Source organism: Anomalospiza imberbis, chromosome 3, assembly GCF_031753505.1.
Source record: "Anomalospiza imberbis isolate Cuckoo-Finch-1a 21T00152 chromosome 3, ASM3175350v1, whole genome shotgun sequence".
Classification (NCBI taxonomy): Eukaryota; Metazoa; Chordata; class Aves; order Passeriformes; family Viduidae; genus Anomalospiza; species Anomalospiza imberbis.
The window spans coordinates 5,893,357-5,916,985 of NC_089683.1; the positions used below are offsets into that span (position 1 = coordinate 5,893,357).

The window sequence follows — 23,629 nt, forward strand, 5'->3', positions numbered from 1 at the left end:
TTGCTCAGCATAAGTCTTTAGACTGTCATGGTTTCAGAAATTCTCTCTGTAAGTAGTGCTTATATTAGAAAATAGATGATCTCTACCAAATTATGAATTTTAATGGCTACGATGAAATCAGCATGGTTGTGAATTTACTGGGCAGAACTGTAATTTAAGTGCAACCCACCTAACATGAGCAGTTGGTTTGGAAACAGGCTGTAGATCAGCCAAACAAAGTTAAGTAAAAAACAAACCTCAGCAAAATGCACTAGGTATGCTGAAAACTCTTTTTAAAATTATTAACACCTACTGCTGTACACTCCGTGGCACCATAATACAAAATCCAAATACAAATAAAGGATGTAGCAGTCGAAGCAAGCTCTACATAGCACTTTTCTCTTTTAAATTAGTGTAAGTTAAATATTATTTATTATCATGGTCTAAACAATTAAAAGCCAAATGTAACTATGCAAAAGGTAGTGCACCACAAATTAACTCGTATTTGTATGATCCATGACAATATGATTAAGAAGCATTCTTCTTAAGGTAATCAGCACATGCAGTATCACCAATTACACAGTATTATTTAGGCATCATACAAACCAGATTATTTTCTCAACAATCACAAACATTTCTTCAAATCCAAGAACATATCTTGAATATTCTTAATGGAAAACCAGAATCATTTCATTACTAAAGTATCTATGTATACAATGAAAAACTTGTACACATTTTGAGACAGCTTTTTTTGCAATATTTTATGATTTCAAGACTCCTATATATTTCTTGCCTTCTCAAATAAAGCAGAAAAACCCTTCAGAGCTTATCATAAAAACACAATTCTACAACAGGATTCGGTTAATTCCCTTATAATGCCATGGTTCAAAAATAGGTGTAGTGTATGTAACAGATGTAGCATACGAATAACCTCCTCACCTTAAATGTGATAACTCACAAACTTAACAGTACATATAAATTTAAGCATTCCATGGAATCAAACACTGGCTCAACACTGCCATGCTGCAAATTATACACTAATCGAAGATACCACCTTCAGACCATGAGATACTTTTATCCAGAGATTTCCAGATCATGCCACTGGATTACAACAGGATTTGACGTTTTACCCCAAAAATAGACTTTCTCTCTCTTCTTTCTGCCTTTTAAATCCCTAAAATCCAACAGCCCATTTTTAAAAGCAACACAAACTACAATGCGACATTCTGGATTAGCACTTAATGTCTCTATATGACTTATTTCTCATAAGTTCATCTTCTTGCTGTGCATGTTTTGTTGAGAAAGGCAGGGTGAGTTAAAGTTACGCTTCATATTACTCCATGAAAATGATAGGAAATTTGTGACCCTCTCTTGGCAATAAGAAATTATGCAGAGCTAGCCTCTATTTTCTCTTCTTTAAGAAGATGTTACCTTTTTTGCACTGCATTGCTCCAGTCTTAGCTATTTCCCAGGATCTTAAGATGTCAGGAAGAATTTGTTATAAGTTGCCTAAACGGGAGAATCCATAACTTCCTAAATCACATCGTTTATAAAAAATGTCAGCTTCTGTCAGAGCACAGAAAGTTCTTTTAAAGGCATAACTTAATTTTATGGCCCTGGCCAAAGGAAACAGTTGTCTTTTTTTTCTGCATGGCTCATCCCTGGCACTCTATCATTTTCAAAAGTCTCCTTTTTTTTTCCACAGCAAACAATAAAAATTTAAGTTTCAATGTGCTCATTGCAGTCAAGGAATTTCCTCAGTTCCTACTAGTTTAATGAAGCTGTGAAATATGTTACTCTGGAGCACAGATGATCTGTTTGCACAGCTTTCAAAGGATAACTGCAGCAGTTCTGAAGCAAAAGGAAAATATCTATTCCTTCCATTTATATGGCCAACAATAACTTCTACATTCTGACAGAATCATGTGTACACTGGCGGGGAAGGGGAGTTTCAAAACACTTTATCAGGAAGTCCACAATCCAATAAAATGCAGGCTCCCCAGATACTGAACCAAACTGATGCACAGGATTGGACTCTGAAGTTTTTTTTTTTAAATACAATTACAGTTGTTTTTCTCAACCAAGAACAACAGTTATATTTTTCAGCATAGATGATCTTAACAGATGTGAACAAATAACAAACAATTATCTTGAAGGAGAGAAAGCAGTTTTTCTTTCCAAAGAAAACTCAATACAATGGAACACTGGGTCTGTAACAATGTACTCATGTGCAGCAGAAGATTCAATGCACATGAAAAAACTCTTACTTATATTATACTGAAAAATACACCAGTGGAAGGTATTTCATTATGCACCTGACAACAATCTAGTGATCTCATAAGGACACTTAACTGAAAACATTGCATCTTCCACTTTTGCAAAGGGAACTGTTTGTAGAATTTCAATGGAGACAAGTGATTCCTTATGCATCTATTGCCTATGCAGTAAATCAGGTGAGAAATGGTTATACAACAGTGAAGGCAAGCCTACAACACATGACTAGAAGCAACACAGCTTTACTCTCACTACCAAATTACAAAATCATATAATATCACAGCTTGAACCCAGGTTTCTGAGAATCCAGTGTTCATTTAAAAGAATAAATAACATCATTTTTAACAAATTTACTTCCTGGCTGGCAAACCCCAGTTATTTACAAGCATTCCATATCATAATTTCAGCAGCAATATTATGATCTCAGCAGTTTATCTCTCTGTATTAGCACTGAAGGATGTTAATAAAAAGTATTTATTTAAAAACAGATCTATGACAACTGGAAGCTTAGCTTTCTTTGATGAAGGGCTGAGAAATACAGGCCTCTAAAGACTTCCAAAGTAAATATTAAAAACATATTTCTTTACTCAGCAGCATTTACTCTCCTTTCAATAGAGGATGTGGGTTTTATTTACCCAAGTAATCTCTGAATGTTTTACAAATCAGAAGTAAAACACTAACAGTTCCATCACTAACACCTGCTCTTCTTTCCTCCATCACCCTTACTCACACATTCCAAGAAATCAGCTAAAAGATGAATACACAATGCAGATACTGCCAGACAGTCTGACAGAGTACTCACATCATGCTCTGCAATTCAAGTGTAAAGCTTGTTGATTTTCTTCCACTGCTTGAAGAGGCAACTGCTGACATCGGGCTAGCCACAGTGCTGCTCATCTGGGTAAACAAAGAAATAACAGCAGTTACAATAATTGTATTTCATTTCCAAGAGAGCACAAAAAAATTCACTTCCATGTCAAACCACGACAGCTTCACACTAGATATTAAAAAGGAAGAAAAGATATTTGGAGTAACATGGAAGGTAAAAGGTCTGCATGCAAATAAAGAAGCCTACGTGAGGCAGTAGAAAGCCTGAGATGACGTTTACTGTAACCAAAGTATCGGAAACATGTGCTAATTCTAAAATAATGATTTAGAAGTATCCTAAAAAGTACCAGTGGAAAAGCATTTAAGATAAAAACACTACTATTCAGGAATGGATGGTATTCACAGACACCAGAATCTCTGCTGTCTGATCATCCCCTTATATTCCTGCATATCCTAACCACCAGTAAATCACAACCACAGCACCTCCAACAAGTCCAAGAGAAGTAAAAGAGATTCTCAGAAAAAGGCAGCTAAAACTTTATGAGTGCAGAGATCAGAAACTTCCTTTATAAAACACCCCCTTCACACACACAACTTAAATCCTTAAAACAGAAATACATTAGAAAGAGTGAGACCCGACCACCATCATAATACTCATAGCACTGAAGGTACTATCTTTATATTATATAAAGTATTTTACAGCTTTTCTATATAAATACCTCATTTAAGAGCTCCAAAGCAAATCCAGGACAATTTTACTCTTATTCTATGAAGCAATTAATAAATCTACATTTTCCTCTTTAATAATATGCAAGTCAAATGGCTTTGAGCTATTTCATGTTTAAAAAATAATTTACTAAAGGACAGACTAAAAATTTTATTATCGAAAACTCCATTATTATGTACAAGGGAGTTTTATTTTTTGCTTCAAAAAAAAATACAAAACTGCATAATGTCTAAGTCCCCTGATAAACAAGATATATTCTCACTACATTTCTTAGTCTTCTAGTTTTTTACACACTAGTAACAGTTGAGTTGTACTGCTCATTTCTTGCACTATTAGTAGTAGCGACCATAAAACCTTTATGCTGCTACAGTTTGCTGTGCTGTAAGAGATCCTAGCTCTCTCTATTTCAAAATTCAAAGGGTAAGATTGTTCCCTAGAATAGAACTCCATTCCACTTCCCAGGCCAGCCCATCCCAATGTTTCACCACCCCTTCTCTGAAGAACCTTTTCCCAGTATCTGAACCTCCTTTGACACAATTTGAGGCTGTTTCCTCTTCTCCTATAGCTTTGTACACAAGAGAAAAGCACCACCTCACCTGGCTGTCTCCTCCTGCCCAGGAGTTGTGCAGAGCCAGAATATCCCCCCTGAGCCTCCTTTTCTCCAGGCTGAGCCCCCCCAGCTCCCTCAGCTGCTCCTCCTCACACCTGTGCTCCAGAGCCTTCCCCAGCTCCGTTCCCTTCCCTGGACACGCTCCAGCCCCTCAATGGCCTCCCTGAACCGAGGGGCTCAGGACTGAGCACAGCCCTGGAGGTGACCCCAGCAGTGCCCAGCACAGGGGACACTCACTGCCCTGGCCCTGCTGGCCATAGTATTGCTGGTGCAAGCCAGGTGCCTTTGGCCTTCTCGTCCACCTGGGCACAGCTGGCTCAGGTTCAGCAGCTGTTGACCAGCACCCCCAGGTCCTTTCCCACTGAGCAGCTTTTCAGACACGCTGCCCCAGTCTGCAGCACTGCACGAGGTTATTGTGACTTTAAGTACGGCCTCCAGCACTTGAACTTGTTGAACCTCATAAAACTGGCCTTGGTCAATTAATCCAGCCCTTCCAGATCCCTTTGTACAGTCTCCCTACCCCACCCAACTTGGTGTCATAAGTTTAATTTTTTTATTAATGCTTTCATGTAGGTTATCAGACTTCAGTTCATCTTCAGGCAGATTCTAATTTAGGTCCCCATCCTGCAAGCACTTACGCACATGTGTAACTTGAATCACAAGTTTGCTCCCACTCAAGTCTGATTTTAATCACATGAGCAGTTACACACAAGGCTAAAGTGTTGTCAGGATCCTGCCAGGATCAGCAGTTACCAGTCATCTAACCTAAACAGTCAAATTAGTGAATTTAAAAAAATAAAAAAACAAGTAAAAACCCTCTTTAACAAAGAAAGGTGTCAGTACTTATAGGAAAGCTCTATATATCCATGGAAGGGAGCTAAAAGGAAGCTGCCTTTTTTCCCACCATAGCAGAAACAGCCTAAAGATTTAGAAATTTATATGAATTTTATTGCTTATCAGTTGATTGGGACTAATTAAGATTAATTTCAGTAGCTATATTTTTATAGCCAATACCACAGTACCAATATTCCTAAATAGAGAATTAACAGTGTATTCATTAAAAAGTTAATAACATGCAAAGATTTAAGGAGTTTTTATTTTTAATTTAGAGCTTTTTAAAACTAATTACATCACTTGAAGCATGTAACTATTTTCTTTGAACATCCATGACAGAGATGGTACTTTATCCATGAGGTTCTGTTCCGCTAATTTATGAAACATTCTCCCAAAATTCCCAAAAACCATGGGGCTCAATTCCACATCTGCCTCCTCACAATTCAAAACCTGTGATTCATGCATGTCCTGTTCTAGATGAAATCCTTTCTTAGGTTCCTGCCCTCCAAGTGGACAAGAACAGTTCAATTTAAAAATCTGAAGGGCTTTACATCTTAGTGGTTTGAGAGCTGAAAGCCTATCAGCTACTGCTTCACTACAAACTTGGGTCCTGCTATTGCAACCAAACGATTTAACTTTCAAATCAAGCAGGTGTACAGCATTTTCTTAACATAAAAAACCAACAGCTTGTCAGGCTTCATCAGACCCTTTATAATAATTACTTCCACAGCCCACATTTTGTTTGATGGTTTAGATAATTAACTTCTTTACACATCAAAGTCGCATCCTCCGTATGTTCTATTTCCTTTCTTCCGGACATTAAAAAAAATAAAAAATAATTCAAAAGCAGAAGCACTCTCAAATAAATTTTCTTCAGTAAGTACAGCTATCATGGAACTGAAAAGCCTACAGTGATCTTCAATGGGTCGATATATTGTACTTGTTTTAGCTCCAAACTGAAATGCAGCTGTTTGCCGTATTCTATAAAATGAATTCAGATGTTCAGATTAAGTCACAGATTATTTCAATGTGCTGCATTTTAATAATGAACTCTAGCAAGAAGATAACTTCTTATTAACACTATTTGGACTGGGCCTACTATCCGAGTAGGCCCGGCTTTTATAAATTCTTTTCTCCTAAATAAAACATTGCAACCAAATGTATAGTAAAATACACACATTCAAAGGTAATATAATCACTAATATAAATGTTTAAAAGCATCTACTGTAGTCTCTATGACTTTTACATTGAAGAGTCGTAACAGAAAACACTTGTTCCATATGAATCAGCATATTATCAGTTGAGGGAAACAAATTTGAAGTCATTTCTCATCAGGTTTAGGCCCATCCCTCTCACCACAGTAAGATACCCGGGCAGATTTCTGTTTCATAACCCTCCTGCATATTCATATCCACTCTGAAATTACCAAGCAATATTAACTTCCACTAACTAATCTACAATTAATAAGTGATCTGTATAACCCATGTATTTATTCAAGATCTACTGAGAGGCATAAAAATTGGAATTCCAGTGCTCCTAAAACATGATGTAAAGGTTATACATTTAGGCAATATCCTATACTATATTAACATGTAAATGCATATAGAAAATCATACTTTCTAACCTAAACCATTCTGTAGTATCTTACAACTCAACTCATTCCAACCCTCTGCCATGTACAGGGACACCTTCCATCAGACCAGGTTGCTGAGGGCCCCATCCAAGCCGGCTTTGAACACTTCCAGGGATAGGGCTGACTCTGTTCCAGTGCCTCACCACCCTCACAGCAAAGAACTTCTTTTTTTCTAATCTTAACCTCCCTGTTTCAGCTTCAAGCCATTCCCCCTTGCCCCATCACTGCACACCCTCTCCAGCTGTCTTGGAGCCCCTTGAGGTACTGGAAGGTGTTGTGAGGTCTCCCTTTCTCCAGGCTGAACAACAGAGACTCAGTCAAGGCTTTTGAGATACTACTCCGACACCTTCACCAATCCCCACTGCTGAAACGTCACATGGAGATCAAGGAGAAAGATAAACCCAAACAGTCACTACAGAACAGTCCTCTAACAGAAAGTCTGACAGCTGATCTAAACTCACTCAGAAAGAGAAGTTAATAGGAATAAAATTTTCACTTCACCACAAGAAAAAAAATACCTAAGTTTGCACTGGGTCAGTTTAAAACAAATGTGGATTTGAAGAGATTCTCTCTGATGTCTCTGTTACAGGCCAAAGAAGGCGCATGATTACAAAAAAATAGCAGCATTCCTGCAAAAATTTTTACACTGAATAACACAGAGTAGAAGTTACCACTACAATGATTTAATTCATTAAGCATACATCTAACATGGTTATCACATCAGTCTTTTCTTTTCATAAATACATTTTGCATATAACTTAAACCAGGCAAAAATTTAAAGACTGGCAAATTTTCATTTATATAAACGCAAACAAAACAGGAAGGAAAGAAAAACCAATATAACTATGAATTAACACAAAATCAAAATTAATGCTTTTGTTTCCACACCCTCTACTTCAGAGTAATTAGATTAACTAGTCTGTTACCACTGAGTATTTCACGGCCTCACCAGCTGACAAGAGGGTATAGGATAAGAGTCTGAGATTTAAGAACTTCATTAACTACAGGAAATACAGATTTTTGTTACTGCACTTCTTTTAAAAAACAAACACACACCATAACCTTGCTGAACACATGCAAGACTGACTGAGTGTATGCACAAAACTATAGAAATTAAGAGAAAGTTAAAAAAAACCCAATACCCCATAAGCAAATGCAGGAGTACATCTACTGTTTTGCTTGTGAGCCGCTCTCCCAGTAGCACAAATTAACTGAAAATTAAAACACTAAGTGTGAAGTCCTTAAGTACTCCTGAGCTGTTCAAGCAGGCTGGAACTAGAAACACTCCAAAGGGTCTCAGATAAGTACAGAGCAAGTGTGATCTAATGACTGATAGCATACAATGAAGTTACTTTATCATCCTCTGACCTGTTCAGGTCAAAAACTACCAGCTTTATGGGCCACAATTAAAAATGTTTTTGCTTACAGGAAACAGGATTCATAACTTTCATACTCCCTAAGCACAGCATCTTAAAAAGCCAAGCTGATATAGTAAAGGCACAAACTTTCAGGGAACAGTCAGACCAAATACAGGATTAGAAGCAATCTGTGGGCAGGCAGGGACACATCTGCACCAGGTCTGCACACAAGAATATTGTTCAAAGCTTGGGCTGCAAGCTCAGCTTTCTTTCATTTTTAATTAATTAACAAAGTACCACAAAGCAGAATGCATGCACTATTCATTCTAAGGATAACACATTACATCTGCTGCTGCTGCTTCCATTTATTACTTGATAGACCAAATTCTTAGGGTAGTTTTATTTCAAACTGAATACCAGAAAGAAAAATTCATCTTATAGCTGTCAATGCACAGCCCAGCTTTCACCACCCAGGCAAATAAGCATCTCATCTTTAACCATGACACTCTCTTTGGAACAGAACATGCTTGGAAAGCCCACATGAATACAAAGGAATACAAATGAACATAATTTCCCCTGTCCATTTAAAAGGCAATTCAGTCATTCATTCCCATCCAGAAGTTAGTGAAGAAACATGCATGGCTGATAGAAACAGGTAAAATAAATTTTCTAATACATGTAGGCATAGATTTTCATCCAAAGAACAATACACATCCTAATTTTTATCTTTAGAACTGTCCTGTTCAACATCCCTGAAGATAAAATAATCCTTCCTGGTGTCCTTGTGCATTACTTTTACTGAAGACCTTACATGAAAGCAGTAAACAAGCACAACTTTTTCATTGACATAGCAAGGAAAGAAAAGTCACTAAAGCAACCTCAGATTAAAATAAAACCTTCTGACTCCACTGCATGCAACAACTGCTGTGTTTTACTCAAAATCAGTCTGCATGGCCTCATATTTGAAGCTACTATTTGTCCATCCCCATGTTAGACATGACAGTTACTTAAAGTTTCTTCTGAACCAGACCACAGAATGGTCTGGACTGCTGAAAGAATACTAACACACAGATGTGACTGTTTTATTTGAGACTGGGAAATACAGAGAAGAATTTTATATGAGAGCTCTGCCTTCCCATCTGGAGGTGTTTACAAACACTTCTCAGAGTTTCCAACTCCAGTCTGATCAGAGCTCTGTCCTTCTCCAGAAGTGATACATTTGTTTTTAACAAGGAAGCAGCCAAAATGAACCAATATATACACCCACCTCCCTCTGAACTGAATGTGCACACTTTTTTGCAGAGCTCTGTGCCACATCGGCAGTTAATAGCACTGCAAATTAAGCAAAAATGACTTTTTCCTTCCTTCCTAAAAATACTTTAAGAAAACAGTGTAAAGACCAAACAACCTGAAACTAACAGCCAAGTTCTCACGGCTTCCAGAATATGACCCCTATAACCCTGAATTTATTTCAACTAGCAATTGTTTTTTCTTCATACACTGGAATTACAAACGTTCTATAGGAATGATTTAATAATTATATAGAGATGCAATTCAGTGGTCATGTCCTTCCCACGGGAACCACTGGTGATTTTCAGGGAAGCAAACACAAGGTGCATTCACAGGTCTGGTGATAATAAAAACCTTCCAAGTCATCAAGGACTTGCATATTTGATTCCAGCATGCAAGGATGAACAGGGCCCAATTGTGATTTGCTCAGTATTTTGCTTTTTCTGACGAGTAAAGCATTCCTGTATTATGATGCAGTGGTCAAGTTAGTCCCTCAATATGTTTTACTGCTCATTGGCCAGCAAGCAACTCCTTTAGTGAGAATGGGTCCCCATCTGCCTTTGGTTCCATTTAAAATAAACTTTAAGTATTTACTAGCAGAGGTGGATTTCCTGTGAAGCATAACCAAGTTATCATTAGCTCTAAACTGTATTTTCCTTGGTGTAACTTTTCTGTCTAAACCTTCACCTCCTTTCAAAATGGCATCTTCCCAGCCTATCACACTGACTACATCGACCCTTCTCCTCTCATCACCTTGAGCTGTGTTTGATTCACTATGTAATATACAATTAAAATCACTTCATAATATAGTTCCACCCTAACCGTAATTGAATATTCTAGCATATCAGGAATATGATCAAGTTATGGCATCAACATATGTATCTAAAATTCCTCATCAAGAATGAGCAGCCAAATCTATAGCTAAGATTATTAAAAAAAAAAATTCCAATTCTTGTTGTGGGGCTGTTCCTTTTGCAGAAATCACTGCTTGCCACCATAAGTTCTCTGCAGGAGAAAATGTCTACTTCCATTGTTGTTCAACTATTCAACATGTAATTCAAGTAAAACTACAGGGAAAATAGCCATGGCTTTAATATAAGGTCAAAGCATGAAAACTAGTTCTTTAGAACTTGGTCTAACAACGTGTCAGTAACATTCAGGCCACCCAACCCCTTTTAGAGATCTCATAGTCACATATGACATCCAGTAAGTTCCTGTTTACTCAAAAACACACATTTCTCCCAGATATACCTCACTACTGGTCTTCATCAGAAGAATTATCAAGAGAGCTCTTCGTTAAGTGCTTTTAAAAATCATATGCTTGAATGACATTTCAAGTAAAAAATCCCACATTTCAGCAAAAGTCTATTGGAAATCACATCTTCCAAACAAGCTCTTGGCCCCTTTTTTCCATTACTGCTACTTCTGTGATAGCTTAAGGAGCTGTGTGAACTAGAAACTTTGCAGCTGACTCTGTGAAAGTCTGATTGTAATCAAACACGATACTTCAAACATATGCAGAATACAGGGGTAGAGAAAAGCCAAAGATTATTTATAAATAGAAATTTCACCTGTGATAGCTTGCAAAAGAACACTTACTAAGATTACTTAAAATTAATAACGACTCCACATAGCACTACAAATGCCAAGTACCTGAAACACAGATAGCAGATCAAATCAATACCATTTGCAGTACCTTTGACAGGCAGATTTTTTTATCAGCTCCAGATAAGCCCGTAACTGAGTCACCACTGCATGGTTCCATGAGAACATAGGCCTAACTAATTTCCTTTTCTTTACATTCTTGTGTATCTACACATTTGGGTATTTCACAATTGCAACAAGAGCATTAACTCAGTTATTTTCTGTGGTATAATTATGCTGCGTGGGTTTGGCCTCCTGCCTCAGAACACCCTTGCAGTGATGACCTAGAACGACACCGTCTAGCTGGTCCCACTGCTCGAGGGCATCACAGCAGAACAGCAACATGATGTTCACTGTTGCTCTAAGCTGTTGTATGTAGGCAATTCTTGTAGCTTGCTAAATTACAGCTTGCTTATGCTGACAAGTTACTAATTGACTAATCAACTCTCAAACAGCTCAGTTCTGTGCTACCCAGAACTGAGCCCAGGAGAGTAATTCAGCTGGTTATGACAGAGGCTCTAAAGGCCATAGAATCCTGTGAAACCTTAAGCAATGTCTCCAAATCCATAGATTTGAAAATCACAAGTTAAATGCCACTAAAGGATTTCTTGTTTACTTCTCAGAGACACAACTTTGAGCTTTTCCTCCTGCAGTTTCAGTATATTCTGGTTAGACCTCAAGCTTTTCTTCAGAATCATCATAGCTAAGAATGATGAAAGAAAATATTTTTCTTTAACTGAAAAATAACTGAAAACTAACTTTTTTAAACTTCCACAAGCAGAGACAGGGCTTTCAAAAAACATTTTTTTATCCTGTTACAGTTGGAAATGCTACTTCTGGCCATCAACATCCCCATCTACACAGCAACAATATACAGGATAAAAAGGAACCAAACTAAAAACAAATATGATTTGTATATTAGTAACATGCAAATAGGAGCCTGTGTAAAGTCCATCAAAGTTAACAAAAGGACTAACACTGCCTTCCACACCACTTGGATCTGGCCAACAGCGAAGAAAGATATGCAAAAAGGGAGAGAGGGTGGCTGCACTGCATCCTGCCAAGTAAGCACTGCTGCCTTAAGCCAAAGGGAAAGCAAGGCCTGTACCAAGAAAGAGATTGATGTGGGAGTTACATAAAAGACTTCAAAAGAAAATTTTAGCAAAACACCAACACGGCTGCAAACGGTGAAACAGCTTCACTTGTAGGAAATCAAATGTCTCATAATAAATCACTAACACTCATGCCATACAGCAAACTTGCACTGTCTGCAACATCAGGTTCCTGCTCCCAGTTCACAAACACAGTCATATATATATTTTGTATGTATATGTGCTTTGCAGTCATTGACTGCAAATCATCCATTTGTGTAATTTCTAGGAATTTAGAAGCAGTTGATCTGTAAACAGGAAGTATAAAAATATTCTAAAATGGAAAAATCACTTCTAGCTAACACAGAGAAACATTCTTCTGGACTGTCAGTCCTAGACTTTTAACACTTATCAATGATTTCCGTAAGAACTAATACTTTCTATAAAGAACACTATAGACCTTATGAGAATATTCTGGTACATCCAGAATACCATTAAGTTAGGGCATCAATGTATGTATCCAAAATTTCTCATCAAGAATGAGCAGCCAAACGCATAGGATTCCAAATAAGGAGTATCTCAGGATTCCAGTTAGGGAATCACCACACCTGTTCAGGCAAAATAAATAAAATCCATTTCCTCCAGATGAAATTTACAACCTAGTCAGATTTCACAACATCAGAGTCACACGAAGAAATTAACAACACCCAGCAGTACAGTGTACTGCAGGCCAAAGCTTGTCCGCTGTCACATTATTTTAAAGAATATTTTTTAAAAAGTCCTAGGAACACCTCCTAGATTAGCTGCGAGACGACAAAACGAACAGGACGGGGCAGGGTCCAAGGTAACACTGAAAGCCAACAGAAAACCCCGCGCCCCCCGCACCCCCGCCCCGCAGGTACCGCGGGCAGGAACCGCCCCGTTAATGCTCCTGAAGGCCCCAACAACGAGCAGCCTCACTAAGTTAATTAATAGCAACACACTCTCTAATTGCGTGCTCTCTCTGGTGACTCACTCAAAGGCTCACCCCTGGGGATGGATGGATGGATGGATGGATAGATGAGGAGGCTGAGATGTGCAGGGGAGGAAGGATGGAAGGAAGGTGGGAGCAGCTTGTGGTGCCCGGTCCCCCCACCCCGTGTGCGGACAGCCGAGAGGGGAAAGCGAGGGGCAGGCACTGAACCTCGGTCCTTCCCCTCCACGCGCTGCCTGGACCGAGGCGACAAACGAGGGGGACGGAAAAGCGGCGACGGCTTCGCGCTGTTCCCCCCGCCCGCCGCCACCACCGCCGCGGCCGCTGAGGGAGGGGGGGTAAGATGGCGCCGCCCGCGCCGGGGAGGAGCCGGTTCCGCCACAGCGGCCGCCCCGCAGATGGAGGCGGGGGCGGCGGCGCCTCCCAGGGCGCGGGGAGGAGCCGGGGCGAGGCGGGGCTGCCGCCGCTTCCTGCCGCCGCCGTGCCCCTCGGCCCGCCGCTCGCCCGGGGTTAATGCGTGTGACTGGCTCAAAGGCGGGTGTGGGAATCCAGGGCGTGCCAGGAGGACGGTGCCAGGCTCTTTACAGTGGTGCCCAGCGGCAGGACGAGAAGCGGCCATAAAATGAAACACAAGTTCCACCTAGACATGAGTAAGAACTTACGTTGAGGGTGACAGGAGCTGCTGGAGCAGGCTGCTCAGGGATTTTGTAGATTGTCCCACTCTGCAGACATTCCAAACCCACTTGGATGCGTTCATGTGTCACCTGCTCCAGATGATCCTGCCTTGGCAGGGGGGTTGGACTGGATGGTCTCCAGAGGTCCCTTCCAACCCTAACAATTTTGTTGTTCTGTGAATAACACAATCAGTTAGGTTGGAAAAGATCTCCAAGACTGTTGAGTCCAACCTATGACCAACCACCACCTTCTGAGCCAGACCAGTTCCCTCAGTGCCATGTCCAGTCTTTCCTTAAACACCTCCAGGGATGGTGTTGCATGTGCTGTTTGATGGGCCATGACCACCTTTTCCTTCGCCTTCAGCACCAGGCATTGCTGGAGGGCAGCAGGAAGGGGCTTCAGGGCTGCTGTGAGTCCAAAAAGCCAGGGGGCTTTTGGGAGAGACAGCTGGCTCTCCCTGCAGCTGGGTGCTGTGGGTGTACACAGGTGTCTGGCCTCAGCACAGCCTCATCTCTGCAGCCACAGCCTTGTACAGGTGTTCTAAAATAGCAGCACCAACAGCAGCGACTTGTGTTCGCCTTTACCCTTGGAAACACCAACGGATCCGGCCACAGCAGTACACAGTTGTACTATTTCGGCCATGACATTAATAGTTCAAAGCTGAGCCAGGGAGATTTAGGCTGGACATTAGGAAGCATCCCTTTACTGAGAGGGTGGTCAGACACTGCAACAGGCTTATGGAGAGATGATTGATGCTCTACTTCTCTCGGTGTATAAGAGGGATGGGGACAATATCATTATGCTTTAACTTTGGGTCAGTGACATGGTCAGGGAGTTGGACTGGATAATTGTTGTAGGGCCCTTCCAGGTGAAATATTCTGTTCTTTGCTGTGCTGATTCAATGCATTGGTGTGTTTACATACCCATGTTTTCCTCTTGATTCCTGGCAATGGTGTCTTTCCTCTTTCTATATCCTGCCAGCTCAACAGGTTGATGGGGAAGGGCATGACTAGGCAAGCTGGAGCATTAACCCATCTTTCTTTTCTTTTAATGTTTCCTTCTTCCTTTCAACCTTTTCTTCCTTGGACTCCTAACAGTAGGTTTCTGTGAGTTCAGTTTAGACATTCTGCTCGTCACATGCAGGTTTGTTGGGAGACAGGCTGATGTGCCATGGTATAAAGTGGAACTAATAAATGGGACCAACAGAGGTAGATGGAGTAACCATTAATGCTTTGAAAATAATCTTACTTTTCTCAAAAGTTTGTGGGGTGTATAACTTCAAAAGTGACACTCTTATTTTGCCTTCCTTAGTCCCTTTTTAATTCAAATTCCTGCCTGCACACCAAGCAGTATTCGTATCATTTTACTAGGATTCATTCTAAGAAACTGACAGCTTAGAGACTTTGTAATTTTATGTAAATCTCAGCATTTTACATCTTTGGGGGTCTGGATAAGGAAAGGAGGAAGAAGAAAGCTCTGGCAACCACTGCAGTGATCTTAACACTCAAGGGACCATCTGAATTCCAGTTTAGTAGAAAGAAATCTTATTTTCTTTTTCCCTTAGCTGACTTCTGCTGCCCTTACTTTTTTTTTTTTTTTTTTTTTTTGGCTACCACTGACTCCCCGTCCTTCTTGCTACTTCATATAAACATTCTGTCAGTCCCCTCTGCATTGCTTCCTCCCTGTTCCCACCTCCCACATCAGCCTCAGAAAGACGAGGTGATTCTGCAACTCGCTGCCGAGTGCTGCCAGCCCCTCTCCCTTCTGCTGCTGCTGCTTACGATTATGGAAGTAAAGCTGATACCAGCCTGAGCACTGACAGCAACAGGGCAAAACACCAAGATATTATCCTGGAGAATGAGAGGCCTCACACTGCTGATTCTTGCCTGCACAGCAAAGTTTTAAGTCGTTGCTGTGAGGAGGATGGCCTGAACAGTTCCTTCCTGTTACACATTTTAAAATATCTGGGCAACCCCAGCCAAAGCAGGATTATCAATAAGCATTTTCCTGGCGAAAAGGAGAATCAAAACATTCTGTCAGGTTATGAAAAGTACTGCAGAAAAAACTCGAGGCAACTCGAGTTTTTAGCCAAATTCTGTGATTTGTCAGAACCTTACATTAAACTGAGGGAGTCAAGGCAGCATATTACTGACATTTCTATGCATATCTTTATGTATCTCAGAATTGGTAAGACAGAATAATTTAAGAACACAGAAAAAAATAGAGAAATTACTATGCCAGTTCCATATGGTAATTTTAATATGGGAATTACTGGGATAGTATGGTTGAGCATGTCCACTGTGAGCTACATAACTTCCAGGAGCTTGGATAGAGGCAGTGTGACTTGGTGAGGTGCCTGAAAAAGCAGACAGAAACATTTGCTGACAAACTGTGTTGCTGTGCAGAACCCTTTTGCCTGCAGTGAGAGGTTACCTGTTCATGAGGGATTGAAGCTCCTGCCTGATGATGAGCTGGGCTGATGAGAGAACATTCCCCCTGTTGCCACTTCTATAGGTAATAACTCCTGGCAGAATAATTGAACAAGACAGATACCTACTGGCTAGGAAATCCAAAGTCAATATGAGAAAATCTGCTAGAAGACAGGAGGAAAGAACACTGAGGTGTCCCTTCTAGTACTGTGCCTTCGTCTAGCTGGTAAAAGTGCAAAGGCTGTTCCCTGCTCAAATCTGAATTCTTAAAATACTTGTAAAGAGGAAAAAAAAATGATCAGGTTTTTGTTATGTATTATACAGAACCTAAAAAGGGCACATACAAAATTGTTCCCCCTTCTCAGGTCACCTTTCAGATCATGAGGTCATTATGAACTGTCTCAGCACTTTCACAAACTGGAATCTGCTCAAACCGTAATGCTTACAAAGTTTCACTTTGAATAGGCCTGATTTTCTCTGTCATTTGTTTTCACTTTTTATTTCTCTGCAGAACATAAAAAGTCAGAAAAAGATTTTATTTTCCCCCTACATAGCATATAATTTACATCAATCATCCCAGGAGGTCAGTACCACTGGGGTGTCATTTAAATACAATGAATATAAAGTAATGAAGCTCTTGCTGGAGTGGATGGCCACAATTCTCAGAGAGAGAGAGAGAGTTTCCAAAGCATGTGGAGAAAACACAACGGGAGACCGAGTGAATTCATCACACCACAAAAATGTCTCCATCCTGTCGACAAAGTCATTAAAGGAAAATGAACCATTGTTACTCTAGACGCTTGCATTCCTTCAGCATAATAACCTCAGTATAGAAGCATTGGGGCAAAGAGAATTTGCACACACAGGAGAAAAAAAAAACTCAATCTATCTAAAAAAAAAAAAAATCCAGATTATGTAATGAAAGAAATCCTCCATGCTCCAAAGAGGAGACAGAGCCTCTGCAGAAGCCACAACTAATAAGGAACCTTATGCAGTGGTACAGGGCGGTTTCTTTTTCTCCTGCCAACAAGTCAAAGTAAATGCCAACCCGGACAATTTTTTTTTTCAGATAACCCACAAATTATGTTCTCCTTCAATTACATGAATGTTTCTACCCTTTGCTGATCCATAGCCATCCTGGTTTTTAAGATTCCTTGTTGAGATTTCTCCAGTACCATTTCCCTTTTCATAGTCATTTACTTCCAATATTTTTTTCAGTTGCCACTAAAGCAATCTGTGAGGAATGCAGGGATTAGAAAAGTTTACCGTGTTCATTTTTACTTACTTTTTTGGCAAAGGATGTCCAAATAAGAGAAATTGTCACATGTCTACAGTAAATCATAGCATATGACAGTTTATGAAAACAGATTGTAATTCTGTGGATCCCAAAGCCAACCACCGTGCAACCCCTGGTCAAAAAAAGTAGCCTTAAAGAGTGGCAGCAGAAATCCCTCCTTTATTGTAAATTATTCCATGGTGTGGCAAAGACCTCTTTACCATACTAATTAAAGCAGAAGTATGCTTATTGAATTATTACCTTTAATTGTCAGAACCATATAGCAATCTGATGGATAGATTACTTCTTTTTTTTCTTTAAAATGCAAAAGAGCTACCTTGATTTAAGCAAACACTGAAAGGGAAATCTGTTCTTTATTTATTTTTAGTAACTGCATAGAACAGGGAGCCTACTAAAAAGGGAGCAAGCTACTGAGGAAACACATGCCAGAAAACACCAACTCATACCTGTTAATTACAACAAATATGCTCACAGACAGCAGCAAGAATGCTATTTATCCATCATTTACAGCCACTGAAGTGCAGAGAAAGGAACTGGTTTTCTGGCAAATATCCCAATTAATTGGGTGTGCTATTTATTAGGGTGCTGATTAAAGTGTACTCTGCAATATAATAGTTGAGTATAAAGTTGCCAACTCTTGTTCACTCCTTCCTGGCTCGTAGAGATGAAAGCAGGAGAGTAGACTAGCACAATATGAAAATAATTATGTATTCCGTGCCAAAATGGATTTGAGGCAATTCCAATGGCTGGAAGTTAAAGACCTGGAGAGACAGAATTAGGTAGCACCATGATCTGGAGGACAGAGCTTTGTTTTGTGTAATCCAGTTGTGACCAAGACCTTCAATCTGTAGTAGCCATTTTGGACATGTATTAACACGTCTCTCAGAAGCCAGCCCCATAGGCACACCCTTAAGTAAGCAGCATATGAATTAAACATAAAACAAGATAAAAGCAGGGTTTTGTACCCAACTGATCTGAATCAATGCACTTGAAGAAAATCTACTTTGGAGGTAGCCCTTTTCCCAGCCACTGACTCCTCCAGCCTGTCCAGTCAGCTGCCCTAAGACAATGCCTTAAATAGTACTTGTTTGCTGTGCGCTTTTCAAAACCATGCCTTCCACAAATGGGTCTGGGAGTTGCCACACACAATCAAGGAAGCATATGCTAATAGTTATATGTTATCTGAAGTAATGCTTGAGGTTTGATCTCAACCAAGATAACCACCAGAGCAAACCAAAAACACAATTTGTAGCAGCGAAGAATTTCTCACTGCTGCATCACTTTTAACTCACCTTGTTAGTACTGAGGCAAGACCTGGGTAGAAGGCCCAACTGGCCATGATTATTAGTGAGTTTAACATGCTTTTGTTCTTACCACAGAGGTCACAGCACTTTGGCAACATCATGCATTGCACCTCTATAGCCAGAGATATTCAAGTATGACCTCTATGGTTAGAGAGCTCCAGAAAAAATACTCTAAAAGCAGAAAATGAGTGCAGAGTCTTTTTTATGGAACTGTGCCCAAAAAAAAGGTGCAGCTTTGAAAAGAGTACTCTGGCAGTATGCTGGATATCCTTGTCACCTAAAATTGAGAGCAGTAAAAGCAGATGAAGTGCCAATTCTCCCAAGCAATGTAAAGAGCCAACACTTAGTAGCCAGAGACTCCTCTAGCTAAGGGGCAGGTAGCAGGTTTTGCTAAATGCCCAAATGGATCTCACGGAGCTCCCTGAAGCACAACATCACGAGAAACTCATCACCCCTGTAATCACACCTGGCCATCACTCTGGCTGTCCTGCCTGCCAGCATTTCACTGGAACCACTGTACTGCACAAAATGCACAGCCAAGGCAGCTTAAGCCAGACTGAACTGGCAGCGTACTGATTACCCTACAGCCAGGATGTATTCTGGCAACTACGATATCAGGACTAGGTTTCAATGGAAACCCAGTACCCATGGTCAATGCAGGCAAGAAACCAGTTCCTCCAAAAGCCTCTTTGTTTGGCCATTAGATTTCCTCTGTAGAAGCCACTGACTGCATTTGTGAGGCCTGAGCTCAGATATTCTATGGCAAGTCCTCTGGGATATGTTGTCTCCCTCCACCTACCTTACCAAAGCACCTCACACAGGTCCTGACTCAGATGTGCCAGGTCCATGGCGATTTTATAGGTAGCCCAAGGCAGCTGTAATGGCATTGGAAGCTTAATTTTAGACAAGTGAATTGAGCTTTAGGTTGCTATTGAGTATCATGGTAGCTTAAATAGCTACCATAAATATAAACAGTAACTTTTAGTCGACCAAATTTAGGTGTCTGAACCTGGAATTCAGCTCTCCTCTAGCTGTCATTTGTCCAAGGAAAATAGCAGTTATATATAGTTACTTTTCACTTTAACATAAGATATACAAACTGGAGTATTATATTGCTTGAGGAAATTTTGCAGGTTTCTGAATCCTTTGCATCCTTAGCAAAAACACATCTGGGTCATTTGCCAGGGAGAGCAGGTGGGATCCTCAGGTTAACCATTTCATCTAACCGTGACATGGTTAGATTATTATGGACTCCAATCACAAACCTTTGGAAAGGTTAGAGAATTAGCCAGGATACTGAGCTTTTTTATGCAGAAAAAAATACAAGCAGAGGACATTAGTTCCTTCTGGATTGCATATACCTATAAGGAAAGTTTCCAGAATCAGTCCATTCAAAACAGTAATTTCTTGAGATGTAGGAATAGCGCCAGCAATTTGCATCAAATTACTACTGGACTGCAGAATAAATAACATCAGCCACAGGTTGCTAAAGATTTAATTTCCTCAATGTTCTGAAACAAATTCATGTTATTTGATCATGCAGAGCAGGTAGAATGCTGAGTTTATGGTTCTCTAACCCTTCTTATTTCTCAGGGTGGGTGCCCAGTGGTGGTAATCTGTGTGTATTAGATATGAGATACAAATATATCAGAGAAGCTTTTTTTTCCCCTCTGAATAAATATTTAAATATTTAGGGCCAAATTCCATTGCTAAACATATGAACACAGCTCTCTTTGAGCTCATTGGACTGGTGCATGTGTATCTAAGGGCAGAACTTGGCCTTTAGATTTTAGATTTTAGCTCCAAGCTTCCAATGTAAAATAACATGTGATCTGTAACACACAGGAAAGCAGCAAGACCTGGTTTTAAAGGAAGGGTACAATTACAAATTTCCATCTTTCTTTTGGATAAGAAGTACTGCTTTCAACAGAGGTCCTGAGAATATCCTTACCTCTTCCCCAGACAGTCTTCCTTTTGTATAAGGTGCTTCTCTGGCAGCTTTGGTCATTCCTGTAGCTGAGAAGCAGAGCAGGACACTTTTTTATTTCTTTGCAACTTCTCTCCAATTTCCATTCTGCCAGTTTCAACTTAGTATCAGGATGGAAAATACAGAGCCATTTTAAAATACACTTACACTAATGATTTAGATACAGTTTTTAAATTATGAAAAAGTCAGGATGTTGACTTTAAACTATACACAGTGTGTTCAGATCAGCCAAAGGACATACCCAGTCAACCTTCCCAATGAGCCAATATTACAGCTGGGATCAGCTAAAGCATTTTTACTGGGAAATGTCTACAGAGTGCCAAACAGAGCCTTGAATCAGGAGAGATTCTTTCCCTATGTTTGCTACCTATTTTATCCCTGTTTTTAAAAGTATTTGTAAAGTATTTAGATTTTTGAGGGGTTTGTTTTTTGGGTTGTGGTTTTTTTTGGGGATTTGTTTGTTTGTTTGTTTGTTTGTTTGTTTTTTAAGGCTTACATTCATCTAAATTCCAGGGCCAGGAAAGACATGGAATGGCTCCATGGTACTCATGCAATATTGTGTGACAGGACATGCACTGTGATAGAAACATCTACCAATGCCAAAAAAAATAGTGACAATGACCAAAAAAACATCAACTCAACAGAAAAAAAAATCCTGCAAGTGTAAGTGTAGTGATTGGCCCCTCTGAAATTTCTCCAGGATTTCAAAATTCTTCAAAATTTGCTCTCTCCAATCTAATATAGCTTTGTATTTTATCATTATCAAAAAATACTCAGACTGTTATCAACTCTGTGAGCCTACTAAACAGTTCATATATTTTAGTGGGTTTCGTGACAGTCAGGATCTTGTTGGGAATTAAAGTTTTTGAGGGATAGAAGGCTTTTGGAAGATTTCTTATGAATTTCACTGTCTACCTTTGATTTCTTTTCTGTGGTAATATGCTAATGTTAATGGCATCCAGCACAGCAGAGAAAGATCTTGCACAGTTTAAAAGTTTTTCAGATGCAATTATAAGTGAAAGTGGACAGCTAGCTTCCTCCAGCCTTTTTAAAATCCTGCACAGATAGACAGACAGACAGACAGACAGATTAAACATTAATCCTTCTAAAAATGTTGCTCCATTTGTGGCCAAAATAGTATTTTATGGCATTTATTGCAAAGGTCAACTAGAAGTTGTTCTGTACAAAATAGAATCTTCTTTTATCCACTAGAAAAATAGCTTCTGCTTTAGTTTCCTTCCTCATATGCCAGCTTATTCTTTGTGTAATTGCAAAAATAAATACCATAGAAAAAGAAAACCTCTCGTACAATCCACTTCTTATAGATTATACTACGATGCTTCCACAGAACTGGTCAATTATTAACAAATATCTAACAAATAGAGATACCTGACCCAGTCTAGTTTGGCAAAATAGTTTCTTATGTTTTTTCACATGGGCTCAGATGTGTGCATAGTGTGTGAAGAGCCTGCAAGATTCAGCATTATTTGTTATGTCAACAGCCTCACACAGTGAGAGCTCTGATCACTTACTTACAGCATGGGTATTTTCTTCCACTAACTGTTCTTTAAATTAGCATGATCTTTGGCAATTGGCTTGTGGCCTTCAATTCTGTATTGATGTAGATGATAAGGGACTGTACATTAAAAGTCCTACTCATAATCTGACATCCTGCAAGTGTACAGCAGCACAGTATTTCTTAGGCCATGCTGTCAGAGGGGACTTTGCAGTATCCCAGGTTTACTGATTCGGGCCTTTTAGAGCATGGATATTTTGGAAGGCATGTACCTGCCCCAGAGAAACAATGTGTTTTTGACAACTGCTGTCAAAACGCCCACCTACTCTCCAGACATCTTGGAGCAGGGTTGAAAACAACTGCTCATCCACTGTGGACAAAGTCAATGAGTTCAACACTTATTGTAACAAATTCTTCTGTACACTGTGAGGAAAATCCCATGCAGGCAAGTTGTCCCATGAGCCCTCAACAGGGCTATGGTTAGCAATAAACTTACCTGACCATGTCCACACCAGTAAGGCAGCTACTTTTGCTAGTACTTGAATTGATCTGAGGATGGAGAACTATTTTTGACACCTCTCACCAAAAACAGGTCATTCTTCTAGAGAAGACAGAACCCCAGTAACATTACAGGCCCCACATGCTGAAGTATAGTGAGGTGAGTTAAGGACAAAGGATCATCACTCAGAAAGGCACTTATTCATTTTAAATTGAAAATACTTTGTTGTGGAATGTGAAATTAATGAAGTTTGTATTGATAATTTCACATATGATAGAAGAAAATAAGCAAACACACTGTGTGCATCTTTTAAATCAGGTAGACTTAATAACAGCCCAGTTCCCCTTTCACACAAATATAAATCAAGAGGGATAGAGCTGAAAGCCACTGAGTTACTTGTACATGAGAAATACATATTTCTGTAAACATGGTAAACCTTCTTCTTACTTCTTCTCACTTAGTTTTCATGATTGCCTTAAATAGTTTATGTCTCTATTGGATGCAGAAAAAAAAAATGGGGAGAGAAAGGGGAGCATAGGAGCATGATGATGGGAATACAGGGTGGGCAACCAGGAGAAGCAGTGTCTGTCCCATTCTCATTTACCCTGAGATACAGAGCAAACAGCTTTCAGACTTATTAAACATTCTGAACACACTGAGAGCTCTCTGTTTATTTCAGAT

The 23,629-nt window shown here is 39.8% G+C and overlaps 2 protein-coding genes across 11 annotated transcripts in view; one reads left to right on the forward strand and one right to left on the reverse strand.

Annotated features, from left to right (window-relative positions):
* SUPT3H (SPT3 homolog, SAGA and STAGA complex component) overlaps window positions 1–13,635 on the reverse strand; it is a 253,953-nt gene extending 240,318 nt beyond the window's left edge. For 2 of the 7 annotated variants that reach the window (XM_068183255.1, XM_068183256.1), the window contains exons 1-2: window positions 13,296–13,573; window positions 3,056–3,150 (exon numbers count right to left, since the gene is read on the reverse strand). In XM_068183255.1, the coding sequence (XP_068039356.1) occupies window positions 3,056–3,150 (95 nt within the window). In that variant the 5' untranslated portion in view covers window positions 13,296–13,573. The other 5 variants (XM_068183260.1, XM_068183252.1, XM_068183257.1 and 2 more) reach the window with 4 other exon arrangements.
* Window positions 1–23,629, forward strand: part of RUNX2 (RUNX family transcription factor 2) — a 223,412-nt gene that overhangs the window by 34,098 nt on the left and 165,685 nt on the right. Inside the window, exon 1 of one of the 4 annotated variants that reach the window (XM_068183239.1) lies at window positions 13,837–13,891. The exons of the other annotated variants lie outside the window; for them this stretch is intronic. Coding sequence (XP_068039340.1) covers window positions 13,864–13,891 — 28 coding nt within the window. The 5' untranslated portion in view covers window positions 13,837–13,863. Of the gene's footprint in view, window positions 1–13,836; window positions 13,892–23,629 lie in introns of those variants that run through there. 4 annotated transcript variants of the gene reach the window in all.